This window comes from Nanorana parkeri, unplaced genomic scaffold, assembly GCF_000935625.1.
Source record: "Nanorana parkeri isolate BGI_ZX_2015 unplaced genomic scaffold, ASM93562v1 scaffold3500, whole genome shotgun sequence".
Taxonomy (NCBI): Eukaryota; Metazoa; Chordata; class Amphibia; order Anura; family Dicroglossidae; genus Nanorana; species Nanorana parkeri.
The window spans coordinates 1-12,478 of NW_017309768.1; the positions used below are offsets into that span (position 1 = coordinate 1).

A 12,478-nucleotide genomic window follows, 5' to 3' on the forward strand; every position below is an offset into this window, starting at 1 on the left:
CAACCGGAGTCCCATGGAGCGCAGCCTGCGTTCCAACAACCACCGGAACAGGGGGACAGTGTTCCACCCTAATGAACCAAGTGTTACTGGGCAACTCCTGCCGCCTCTGGGACCAGCAGCGAGGCTCCCCTATCATGGCCCTTTAGGCGAACCTGGGGGACTACACCCGACCATGCGAACCAGGGTGGACGGCCAGAGGCTTTACCTCCGCCAGGTAGGCAACTCCCCACCTCCATCAGTAGTAGGAGGAGGAAAAAAGAGGAACGCTGAGGACTGGGGGGTACTAAGATTTATGAGTTAAACGTCCTATCAGATTGGTAGGGAGGCTTGGCCATCCCATTTGTGTGCTGCCATGGAGCTGTCAGGGAAATATATTTCTATAAATATGTACAGTTGCTTCAATCAAATGAGAAAACACTACTGGGGAGAGCCTTTTCTTTGAGAATCTATCCCCAAAAATCTGTTTCTCCCCCGATATCGGTAAGTCAAAGGTTACCTTAGAAGGATGAAGTGGGTTTATTCACTAAAAGCAAATAGGTTCTTCATTTTTTGAGGGAATTTTCACTCTGTGAGGGAACTTTCCCAATCTTGGACATGATTCAAAGATTGTCAGTAGTCAGCAGTACTTCACCTTATTCACTAAAGTAATAGGAAATTACCTTGCAAAGAGCAAATTCCCTTGAAAAATGAACTGCCTATTAGCCTTTAGTTAACCAACCCCTGTGTGTCCACAAACATCTTATTATTTCTCAATCTCATCATTGTCAGCTATTGAACAACAATGTAATTAATTTCTGTGGGTGGTTTTAGTTACACACATATGCATACAAAACCTTGATATTTCTGTGAATGATTTGTACTGTAAATAAATAGAGCTCTCCTAACAGAGAGAATGTTTAACTCAGCAGCTCTCTGGGTTAAAGGTAACAGTGCAGAAACCAGTCAGTAGTGTTATTGTATATACAGTTACAACTTCTCAAGGCTTATTTTCTTTTAAAAATGCATGTATACAGGCATCTTCTATTCCCTCCTTCCTTTTTTTTTCTTTCTCTCCTCTTTTATGCTCTTCTCCCCAACACTTTTTTGGTATCGAGTACGAGTACTTTACTTTGCTTTCGGTACTCGTCGATACCGAGTACCGATAAGGGTGCTTCTGCTGGCATGGAGCCAGCTTCCCAGGCAATCTGATTGCCCGAGAAGCTGGCTCCGTGTTGTCTGGCCAGCTTAATTGTGCTTGGCCAGGAAACTGGCTTCCCAGCCAATCAGCATCGAGCCGGCTTCACGGCCAATCAGGAAGCCGGGCAGCAAGTAATGACCCGCCTCGCAGCTTCCTGATTGGCCGGGAAGCCGTCTCAATGCCGATCCCAGCCAATCAGCATCAAGCCAGCTGTTCGGCCGTCACGATGCTGATTGGCTGGGAAGCCGGCTTCACGGCCAAATGGCATCGAGCCAGCTTCCTGGCCAATCAGGAATCTGGGAGGGTCATTACTTACTGCCCAGCTTCCTGATCGCATGGGAAGCTGGCTCCATGTACCGCTACCGCACTGCCGGCCGGAGGAAATCTTCCTCTGACCGGACATTTCGGTATCGGGGAAGGTATCGGAGCATTTGGGCGAGTACAAGTACTCGGTATTGCCACCGATACCGATGCTAGCATCGCTATCGGTGCATCCCTACCCAACACTTGTAGTAATCACTTTGAGAGAAGTTAGTTTTGGCAATGTCATATCTTCTATGTTAACCACTATCATAAAAGACATTTATAAATATAAGAAGTAAGAACATTGTATACCAAAAATGTAAACAGTATTTCTTTATTAGAGGTGCAGACTATGATGTGACAGTTTTAAATGCCAACGGGCATTATAGGAATACTATAGGAATACTAATAGGAATACCTATTTCTTCTTCGTGCTATGCCATGCCATTTTCACCTATTTCATGCTTGCTATCTTTCTTTATATACTTATGAAAATTAATAAACACTGATTATACATAAAAATGTTTAATGTATATAATATAATAATATATATGCAAAATGCATATGCATTTTTCTTCATCCTCCTGCACACTGGAAAATGTTAAATAAAGTAACAGTAAAATGAAAGTGGGGACATGTGAACAGCCAATTCCAAATAATGTAGAGTAAATGTACATGGTGTTTGATTGCATGTCTAAAAATGGTAAACCTTATAAAAATTTAATCAATATTTACAGACATCCAAGCCAAAGTAGATACATGGTCTATAAATAAAATGTGTTGAGCTGGAGAACAGAGAAACTAACATATGTGCAAAAAATGTAGTTCCTCCTTATATGAATATAATATCATTATGTGCATAAAAAACTGATGTATAATCCATGATATGAATTGTATGATGTGCCAATAGATCACTCAATTCATGGATCAAGATAAATAATGAATCTATAAAAGTTCAAAATTGTGAAATAAGTCCATGTATGATCAAATAAGGTGATAACAATTCACTTCTTCCTTCACCAATTCACCTCCACACCACATAGAGGGGTGCTCACCTTGTCGTTTTGACCCAAATAAAAGGGAAAAACCAGGCAGTTCTCTTCTTAACCAGGGGAGGGGACTCTCGGCTTCGATCTCTCTAATTATGCAGATACCCTGACGTTTTTGACCCAAACAGACAGGCGACCCCGCAAATCACTTCTTTAGTTATTATTATTATACAGGATTTATATAGCGCCAAAAGTTTGTGCAGAGCTTTACAATATGAGGAAGACATTACAATCACAATACAATTCAAGACAAGATAGGGGAAGAAACCCCCGACTCCAAACTTGTATCAACAGACCAGGCGGGTTTTGTGTCTGGTCGTTCAGCTGTACTGAATGTGAGAAAAATACTTACTGCACTGGAGGGTATAAGGTTGTCGGGGTCCTCTCCTAGTCCAATGGCACTTTTGGCCTTGGACGCGGAGAAAGCCTTTGACAACATTAATTGGTTATGGCTCTCGAAGGTTATGGAGCGCTTTGGATTCACGGGGCTGTTTTTGAAATACGTATCAACCATGTATAGCGGCCCCTCAGCGCAGATATATACCTCCTCGGCCCTTTCCGCATCCTTCCGCCTGTACAAAGGAACCCGCCAGGGCTGTCCTCTTTCCCCTTTATTATTTAATCTGGTTATAGAACCCCTGTCCCGATCCTTGGCTACCCCCCATATCTTTACTGGCTATCAATCTGGCCCATACGACACTAAACTAGCACTATTTGCGGATGATATCCTCTTGCTCCTTTCTGACCCACTGACCCAAATCTCAAACATCCTTGCCCACATCACACACTATGGCTATTTTATATCCAGCCATCTTTCTCTGCCTTGGCGAGAAATTATTAGCCCACCGCTTGACCCCTTGCTCTCATCTCCACAGGTCAAGATGCCTTTGTCCCTTATCGCCCGCCAGATAGTGACTTCTATTCTTGAATCCTCCTCATCTGTCCCATCTCATATTAGGCGTTGGGCGGAATATCTGAATATGTCCACAGAGGACACGCACTCCATGGTGACACAAGGTTGGCGACAGATCAGGAAAGCTGTTATTAACAAAGCCTGGCGTGAGATATACTTTAAAACTGTCCATAGAGCATATCATGCCTTTAATATTCCGGCTAAGAACTCCCTCTCCAAATGGTTAACGGTCTGCCCGAAATGTCTTCTCCCCCTACCTGACCTCCCACATCTACTCTGGTCATGCCCGCACATCCAAACCTTTTGGTCCACAATATTAAACTTCATGAACTCCCATTCCTGCAAGACGAGAATGCTGTCCCCTGCCTTCTGCCTACTACACACCCCACCCTTAGGCGCAAGGGCTGATCCCTCTCACCCGACCCGCTGGGAGCACCTTTGTCTCCTGACAGCAAAAAAGCGATTTTGTGCAACTGGATAGTACCTGAACCCCCTTCTATGGTCACCTTTCACCCCCTGCTCAACCGACTGTTACTGTTAGACAAACTAGATACAAAATTTAACCAAGCACGCACTGAAACCTTCTTCGATATGTGGACGTCGTATGTTGTGGCGGATTATTCACTGCAGCAGCTGCAGGATTTGATGTCCATCTTTCGCTTTTCTACTTGGTATCTAGAGGCCCAACTGACTGGCTCCCTGAGTCCACTGGATGTCCTCAATCCCTGACACTCCCAGACTCATTCCACGCAGTCTCTGCATAAAGTACGTACATAGCCTAGGCCCTACTGTTATACCCACGAGCTCCCACGTTATCGAGATACGGTCCCCCTACTCAGAGTCCTGACCCTCACGGCACTAAGGGTCACTAATGGTAGCTATTTCAGCTGGGATGCCTACAATACGGATTCACTCTGAAGTGTTCTATCAGATGTTGATCTGGGTTACCTTTAGTATTGTTCACATGCAATTGTATTACTTTTTTGGATCGCAGTCTGGTACTGATACTTGATCCATGATTTATGTAACTTTACATTTTCTCTGTATTGTTTCTTTATATTCTTTCAATAAAAATTAACATGCTAAAAAAAAAAAGAAACCTCCGACTCCAATCTTTCTCAGTGTATGAGCTTGTTCAATGTGTGATGTTGTCACCAGGTTCACAATACCCAGGAAGATAGAACATATACCATAGCACATACCATCCAAAAACAGCTCAATTTATTAAAAGACATCTACACACTTAATTGTATTGACACATCATATGATTCATATCACGGATTGTACATCAGTTTTTTATGCACATAATGATATATTCATATTAGGGGGAACTACATTTTTTTGCACACATTTTGGTTTCTCTGTTCTCCAGCTCCTCACATGTTAATTATAGTTCCTTGTTAATACACTTTTATTGGGTGTATGCTTAGTGCCTGGTAGCTTTTAGACCGAGTATTGGTGCAGAACATTTATTGTTTATTGTTAAGATACATAGGGGTCTATTCACTAAGCTGCCGTAGGCAGCCGAGTGAATGACCGACCTGAAGTGAATTGAGCCGAACACTGTTCGGCTATTCACTTCAGCCTGGTACGGCTGATTTCAGCCGTATGTCGGCTGAAATCAGCAGTACATCGGCTTGCTTCGCATGGCTTCGGGTCGGCTGAACATGCTCAGCATGTTCGGCTGACCCGAAGTGCAGAAGGAGTTCGACTCAGCCGATCCAACATCATTCTTATAGATGCCGAACAGCAGAGGGACCTAGCAGAACAGAAAAATAGTAAAAAAAGTAAAAAAAAAGTAAATAGAAAACAATTGTGCGGAGCTAGCATTGACAGCTAGCTCCGCCCAACAGTTTTCTATTGTCCAGTGGTTCTCCTGCCGTCAACAAAAACCAAAAAACTCTCCCGGGCGCTCTGGGAGTCTCCCGCTCCCGGCCGCCCAGGAGAGAAACACTGCTTTTTCTTTTTTTTTCTATTCTGACACGGAGCCGTGTCAGAATAGAAGAAAAAAATAATTTTTGCCCATTGGAATACCATGCTAGATTCCTATTGGCTATTTCAATTTGCAATAGCCAATAATGAACTAGCATTGTACCCGCCCTCTGATGGACCTGAGCTGCAGCAGAGGGCGGGTACAATGCTAGTTTACTATTGGCTATTGCAAATTGAAATAGCCAATAGGAATCTAGCAATGCAATCCAATGTGCAAAATTTTTATATTTTTTTTCTATTCTGACATGGCTCTGTGTCAGGATAATAATAAAAAAAAACAGCAGTGTTTCTCTCTTTGGCGGGCCGTTAGCAGGAGACTATCTATATGAACTTATTCTGCACAACTTAAGTGTCAAAGTAAAAAAAAACAAAAACAAAGGCAAAATTCAGCTAATTAGTCTTTAAGTGACGCTAAAGAAGTTAAGTTTTAAAAATACATTCAAGTACCTTAACTATTTACAAGAATGTAGGTTATTTGTGTATTACTCAGCTGTAGAGCCACAAATCATCTCTGAATTCATGCTGACACTGTCCTTCCTTCTGGAGGGTGGCTACTTTTGTCCCCATGGTCCATGTGTGTGTTGTAAAGCAGCCACCAATCTAAGCTCATTCCCCTGATGGATCACAAAGAAGGACAGTGTCAGCATGAATTCAGAGATGATTTTGGGATCTACAGCTGAGTGATACACAAGCTACATTTGTTAATGTGCTAATAGTTTACTTGAACGCATTTTTAAGGTTTGACTCCTAAGTTTTGTTTTGTGTCACTTTAAATTTCACATAAGCCACATATATGAATATCTCTTCCTTAACATAGGTGTCTATAACAATTTGATATTTACCTGTTTCTCCGCTTCAAGGAGATTAATTGCAACACTCTTTAACTTTGCATCTGTTTCATTTGCTTTTTTCAGACCATCTCTGGCAACTGGCAAAGCTCCACTACAATCGGTGCCACCACATTTCCTTCTGCCAAACTTATCTCTGCATAGAGCACCTCCACAGGGGGAAATATCACAAGGAAAGTCCCAAACGGTTCCACAAACCTGTATGAAGATGTTATGTAGATGTAATTATCATAAACGGATGTCTAGATATTTTAAAATTTTAAAATTGGGTTTCTGATAATTAAATATCAGCAGAGTAATTTTAACCCAATACTGTTTTTAATAGTAAGATTTAGAGCAAAATATTCTGTGTTATCAATAAACAAAACATTGCTTCAGTCTGTCCCACAAGATCCAGTTGTGTGCAGCCATCTTTGCCTCCCTTATAGCATAGAGGAGGTAAAAGCAGGATGCTAATTACAACTGGTAAACCCCACAAATATGGCATTAGAGCTATGTTCCTAAGTTAATTACATAGTGGAAGGTCAAGATGTCCTTATCTCTGTCTGCCTGTTTTTATTTGACATACTCTCAAATTAAAAACAAATGTGTAATTCTTTACATTTCTTATTTACCATGTGGTACAAGGCCATCTTGGTCCAATATCTGAGCAGGTATCTATCAAGAATTATATGTCTTGATGGAGGTAAAAACCATGTTTAAACATCCAGTTATATGAAGAACAATGCATAAGCACCAAGAGTAACCTGCTCTCTGCACAGTGATTTTTTTAAATCAACAATTGCCTTGTAAAAATGCATGCTTAAGCTGTCAAGCTCTGCATCATTTCTATGTGAGATCTTTGGGTATCCGCTCTGATCCACACACATGCCGCATTGCAGAGGAAAATACCATTTAATCATCCCGAATTGCAGCCATGGAATTAATGGCATGTTTGGTATCATGAGATACATGAGAACTGGTAAACATTGTTGTAACTGAAGCTGTCTTCATCAAGCTGTATTCCTAGCCAAACTGTTTGATATCCAAAAAGATATCAGCTATGGAGAATACAGTGTATAAAATTTAAATACTGTAATCTGCCCCAATAATTGGCCTGGATAGAAATAGTGTCTAATGCTGGAGATGTCTGTTCTTCAGATGCTACTGACAACCCGCTGGACAAGGATTCTGCGGGACCAAATTCCCAGGATTGTCCCGCAGGATCATTATGCAACTATGCAAGTGTATTGTAATTCCTTCAACAGGAACACAAACAGCAATTAAGCTGAACACTGGGCTTAAAATATGATATATACTTAAATCGGTCCAGTTTGGCACAGTGTAAGTATATATACAATGATCCCTGGCAGGGCCATGAAGATTGTGTATTACAGGTAGTGGCCGCAGCTACTACTATGTCAATGTACTGAGCAGATAATTTCTTTATGCTTACATTGTGCCAAGCTGGACCAATTTAAGTATATATGAATTTGTAAAGGTTACAGTTTCCCTGGCTTCCTAGTAGATCATCCACAGAAATATGCACTCCAGAAAATGAAAAGATGAGCTCACAGCACCCTAGGTGTTACTGAGAAAGCAAGCGGGAAGAGATGTTGCCAAATGGACAGATGTTCCAACCCTTTCCACTCTAAAAGATTCTGGCTGGCAAACCACATTAAAAAGACTGTACTTATAAATGCTTATTTGGAACATAGTTATGGATTTACATTAGGGCCTCATTCACACGAGAAAAAGCCGGCACATACAGCTACGGGTATCGGGCAGCTCCCGGGAAGGACAAGTGCTGCGTGTGATTAGTACGCAGTCTCTGTACTTCTCTATGGGAGTATGCGGCCATATGCCGCCCTACGCTCACCCGCCTTGCATGTCCGTGCGGGTGTCCGTACTCGTACACTGACAGGATGGATCCTGTCTGCGTCGGAGCCGGGACACCCGCACCCATACGGACCTGCACTTGGCATGAGCGTAGGGCAGCTGGTCAACCAATTAGTAGACCTCACAGCTAAATTCTGCAGAATCCAGTGACCAGCATAGAAAAGCAGGCACATCTAAAGGGATCCCAGGGATGTGGCAGAATGCTTTGATGTTTACAGGAGCCTGCAGAGCCATTTCACCAAACTCAGCAAAGAGCAGCAGACAGGCTCAGTGATAACATCACTGGGTCTAAAAAAATCGTATTTGCATGTTGATCGGAGGGTGTGGGGAGGATGGAACAAGGGAAGGTATTATATGGGTACACTACCCTTTCGTTTTAAGAAAAAATATGTGCTATGAAGTATCAAAATGTTACTTTTCCAGATTCTTTTTTTTAAATATATGACTTTATTTTAATAAAACTCTTACCATTTCATTCATTTTACTTATTTGTAGAGATTTCATTTTGTTTAACTTTTCTAAATTATGTTTGTCTTTTATATCTAAGTTGCTAAGTGCAGTCAGAATAGTTTTTCTAGTTTTGGATGCAGTCCGAGTGATAGGGGTAGCATTGCGTGCCTTCTCTGCTGCAGATAACGATGTTTTATAGTGTTTGGTGATCTTGTCAAAAGATGCTTGGATGTCTGATAGGAAAGAAACAAGAATATAAATCCCTCTTGCCTTCACTGCATAACCAGAGCACAAAATAAACGATAAAACAAATTATAAGGATATCAACATACCATTTCACGTAAACTTGAAAAAAATGAATAGAATACATTGCAGTTTAAATGTATCTTTAGTAAATATCAGACATTTTCTGGGATGCATGTGCAAACTCTTCAACAAGCTCATAAATCATTCATATTCTAACATGTTCAGGCAGGTTTGTTTTTAGTGCTTAGCAGCTTAGTGCACTATATGTTCAACAGAAATACAATTCTGGCCATGCAAGCATTAATCCTGTCTCATATCACAGGAGCTGTATACCAGGACCAGGGTCTAATGTAACCACACATTACAGTGGTTGAGTTGGATCTATTCTAGATTGTGAACATATGAATTCACATTACAGTTTTCACCATAATGTTGGGTCAATTATAAGTCAACATTGCGGTGGGAAAATGATAACTGGTAGAAACAAGAGGCTCCATCAGTTAAAAAAATATATATCAACAGGTACAGTACAGTTCTTACCTTTAACCTTGACTATTGTTTCTCTCTGCTTCTTTTTTCTTATTATGTCTAGGTCTTTAAATAAAACATCAATTTCTTTCTCCATATCCCATATTGTTTTATTCAGCTTTGGTATCTCACTGAATTTTCCTAAATCTAATATTTTGATTTTATTTACTTTCTGCCTGTAATAAAAAGTCATACAATCAGTTAAAACAATATATATATATATATATATATATACACATACATATATATGTGTATATATATATTTTTCCTTGTCCTTTGCATTTACCTTGTCATTTAAAAAAAAAGAAAATCCGTCTGTGTTGCCAATGCCATTGGGGAGGCTTCCGATTGCATTGTGTCTCAGTGACAATATAGGAAGTGAGTAAATTCTACTCAACCGGGACATTGACCATAATACAAAAACTGACTTAGATTCTTAGATACTGTTTGTATCGTTTTTGGAGACATTAGTTCAGTTTCATTGTGGGTGACCACACAAGAAGTGAAAAAAGATAGTAGAAAAAAAGGTGAAGGTAAAAAATTACTTAACAGAGGCTCTGACCCTGAACGGTTCTATTCAACATATGGAGATGGGTGTAAAAAATGGGTAACAGAACCATCCATGCGTCCATGAAACTGCAAAAAACTACAATAACCAAAATTTCCCATAGGCGACACTTTAAATGCTTTTACTGCTCATCAGGTTAGCGTTAACAGTGATTGATGGGCCTAGAATTATTGCTCTCACTCTGACACTCACGACGATATGTAACATGTGTGGCGCAATTTTTGTTTTTGCACGTAAGCGCATCCAATGCATGTTTGCGTTGTATGTGCGTGCACGTGGGTGCGGGGACTTTTAAAAAAATTATTGCTTTTTTTATCTGTTACTTTAATTTTAAAAAAAATTACACTCAACTTTATTGCTATCACATCGGGGGCTAAAAACCTATGTAAGCACTGGCGGCGGTGGAGGTGGGGAGATACACGGCGCCACACCATACAAGCGATCCGGAGCCTGTACAGATGCCGGATTGCTTGTATTTAAACAGCAATCGTCTGCTGTTTAAAACGAAACCCTCCCAGCAAATGACGTTGATTTATTTGTACCCGCTGGAAGTGGTTAATGGGTATTTTTTTGTTCTTAATGAAAATGTTCTTAGCCTGAAAGAAATCTAATGCATCCATCACATCTAGGGGTTGGAAAGCCTCAATAGATTACATTTTTGTTTTTGCGGTTAAATGCCCTTTTTAATGCCGCCCATGGCAAACCAGCAGGTTCTAGATATCTTACCTGCCACGGGAAAAGTTAAGGAAAATGATGATTGGCTGCTAAAGGCAGCACAGTTATTTTTCCTGTTTGGGGTAATGATCATCACTCTATTGTCACAAATACTTAAACATGGAGAGACAGCCAAACCATTACCAATAAAGTTTACCTTATATTGTCATAGAAGGTCTTGACTTTTGCATACTTGTCAGGTGAAAGAATTCGGCTCTTAAAGATTTTCTTGATAGCATAAAGTTTATCCTGAAGGATGCTTATCTGAACATCACAGGCCATTGGCGACCTGGTGGGGCCAATGTTGGCAGCTAATCTAACCAAGCCATGGACAGAGTCAGCCAGGGAGGATACATTATGTTCATATTGGTCAAAGCACATATGGCATCGAAGGCATGCAGGGAACTCTTGCTTGAATTTAGGCGCACATTGGTCACAGTATCTTCCAGTAACTCCTACTTTGCAGTTGCATTCACCAGTGTCTTTATCACACATAGGCTTTTGACTGCCTTCCAAATTGCACCTGCAAGCTGCAAAATCATAATGGCATAAGATATACTAAAATAATATATCAGGAGGTCTACTCACAAGAACTTTTAGAATGCATAAAACGTACATGTTCATGTGCAATACTTGATACTATCACTTAAAAAAAGGTATCAACATGTAAAAGAGATTCAGGGCTATTCTTCAAATCTACAAAATAGATTAGGAAGTGCACAAATCAGTAACAAACCACAAAAAAGGGCAAAAAAAGAGAGGGGTGCTGAAATTATGTTAGGGAAGCTGCTCTCTTCCCCTAGTGGCAATACAAAGTGTAAGTAGAGTACGCCGTCATATCCAAAAAGGAATACCCACCACAGGGTAAGGCAGCCTGAGCTCAAGGCTTGTCAAACCCAAAATGGTTGGCAAGCTGTTGAGATTCTGGACCTCATTCCTTTATTGGTCGTCTGCCCTACTAAGCTGCTTTTGTAACCTTATTCTGGTATGTTTTATTTATTGTATCACTAGCTGCTAAAGATGTGTTTGCCAAAATATTCACATACACATGCATGCTCTTATTCTATTTATTTATTTATTTATTTATGTATTGTGCACATGCACATGCAGATTTTAGAACTCATTTAATATAAGGCCACAGTTGTATATAATCTAAAAAATTCAGAAGTTACAAAAATACTTTTTCTTAAGTGGAAGAACCCAGAGCTGTGCTCTAGAATTATTGCTGTATATTCCCCTGATAAGTCAGTCAAATTCACCAATTTTAAAGCCCAGCTAAACTCTCAGTTTAAACCTGCTATATTACAAAAGCATCAAAAGTTTGCAATGTCTTACAAGTTATTTAGAAAGACGTCACAGTTTGAATAGAAAAGTCTGTCCCCCACCAGCAAGCTGTAGAGAAGGACCAGGGCTCTGTGTGAGGAAGCAGGGGTCTCTCTTTAGAGGTCTAACACACCCCCAGCTAAGTCCAGGGACATGCGGTGAGGTCAGTGGCAAGTGAGACATCCCCCAGCCTGCCCCCGGTCTCAGCACTGTGACTCACAGCCTGTGAGGTAGGAGATGAAACCGCTCTGTCTGTGGGGTGTGGGAGAAAGGAGTAGGGAGTGAGGAGACGGGGAGGAACTTCCATGTCCTTCACTTGCTCATTACTGATGAGGCACCTAGATGCATGCTGTCAGCATCAGACCCTCAGGCTTTTTCTTCCATAATGGCAGGTTACTGTCTCCGCAGACTGCACGTCCCTGCCTAAGTCTGAGTTAGAGCTCTTCAGCCAGCAGGTAGCAGGAGCTTTGATTAATGGGGAGTTCTAGC

General features: G+C 41.0%; 1 protein-coding gene across 1 annotated transcript in view; it reads right to left on the reverse strand.

Moving 5' to 3' along the window:
* Window positions 1-6,276: 6,276 nt before the first annotated feature.
* The window catches only part of LOC108803213 (laminin subunit beta-4-like), a gene marked incomplete at both ends in the record, with an annotated part of 40,005 nt that continues 33,803 nt past the window's right edge, over window positions 6,277-12,478 (reverse strand). Inside the window, 4 exons of the mRNA XM_018575055.1 lie at window positions 6,277-6,480; window positions 8,629-8,843; window positions 9,397-9,560; window positions 10,824-11,196. Coding sequence (XP_018430557.1) covers window positions 6,277-6,480; window positions 8,629-8,843; window positions 9,397-9,560; window positions 10,824-11,196 — 956 coding nt within the window. The remainder of the gene's footprint in view (window positions 6,481-8,628; window positions 8,844-9,396; window positions 9,561-10,823; window positions 11,197-12,478) is intronic.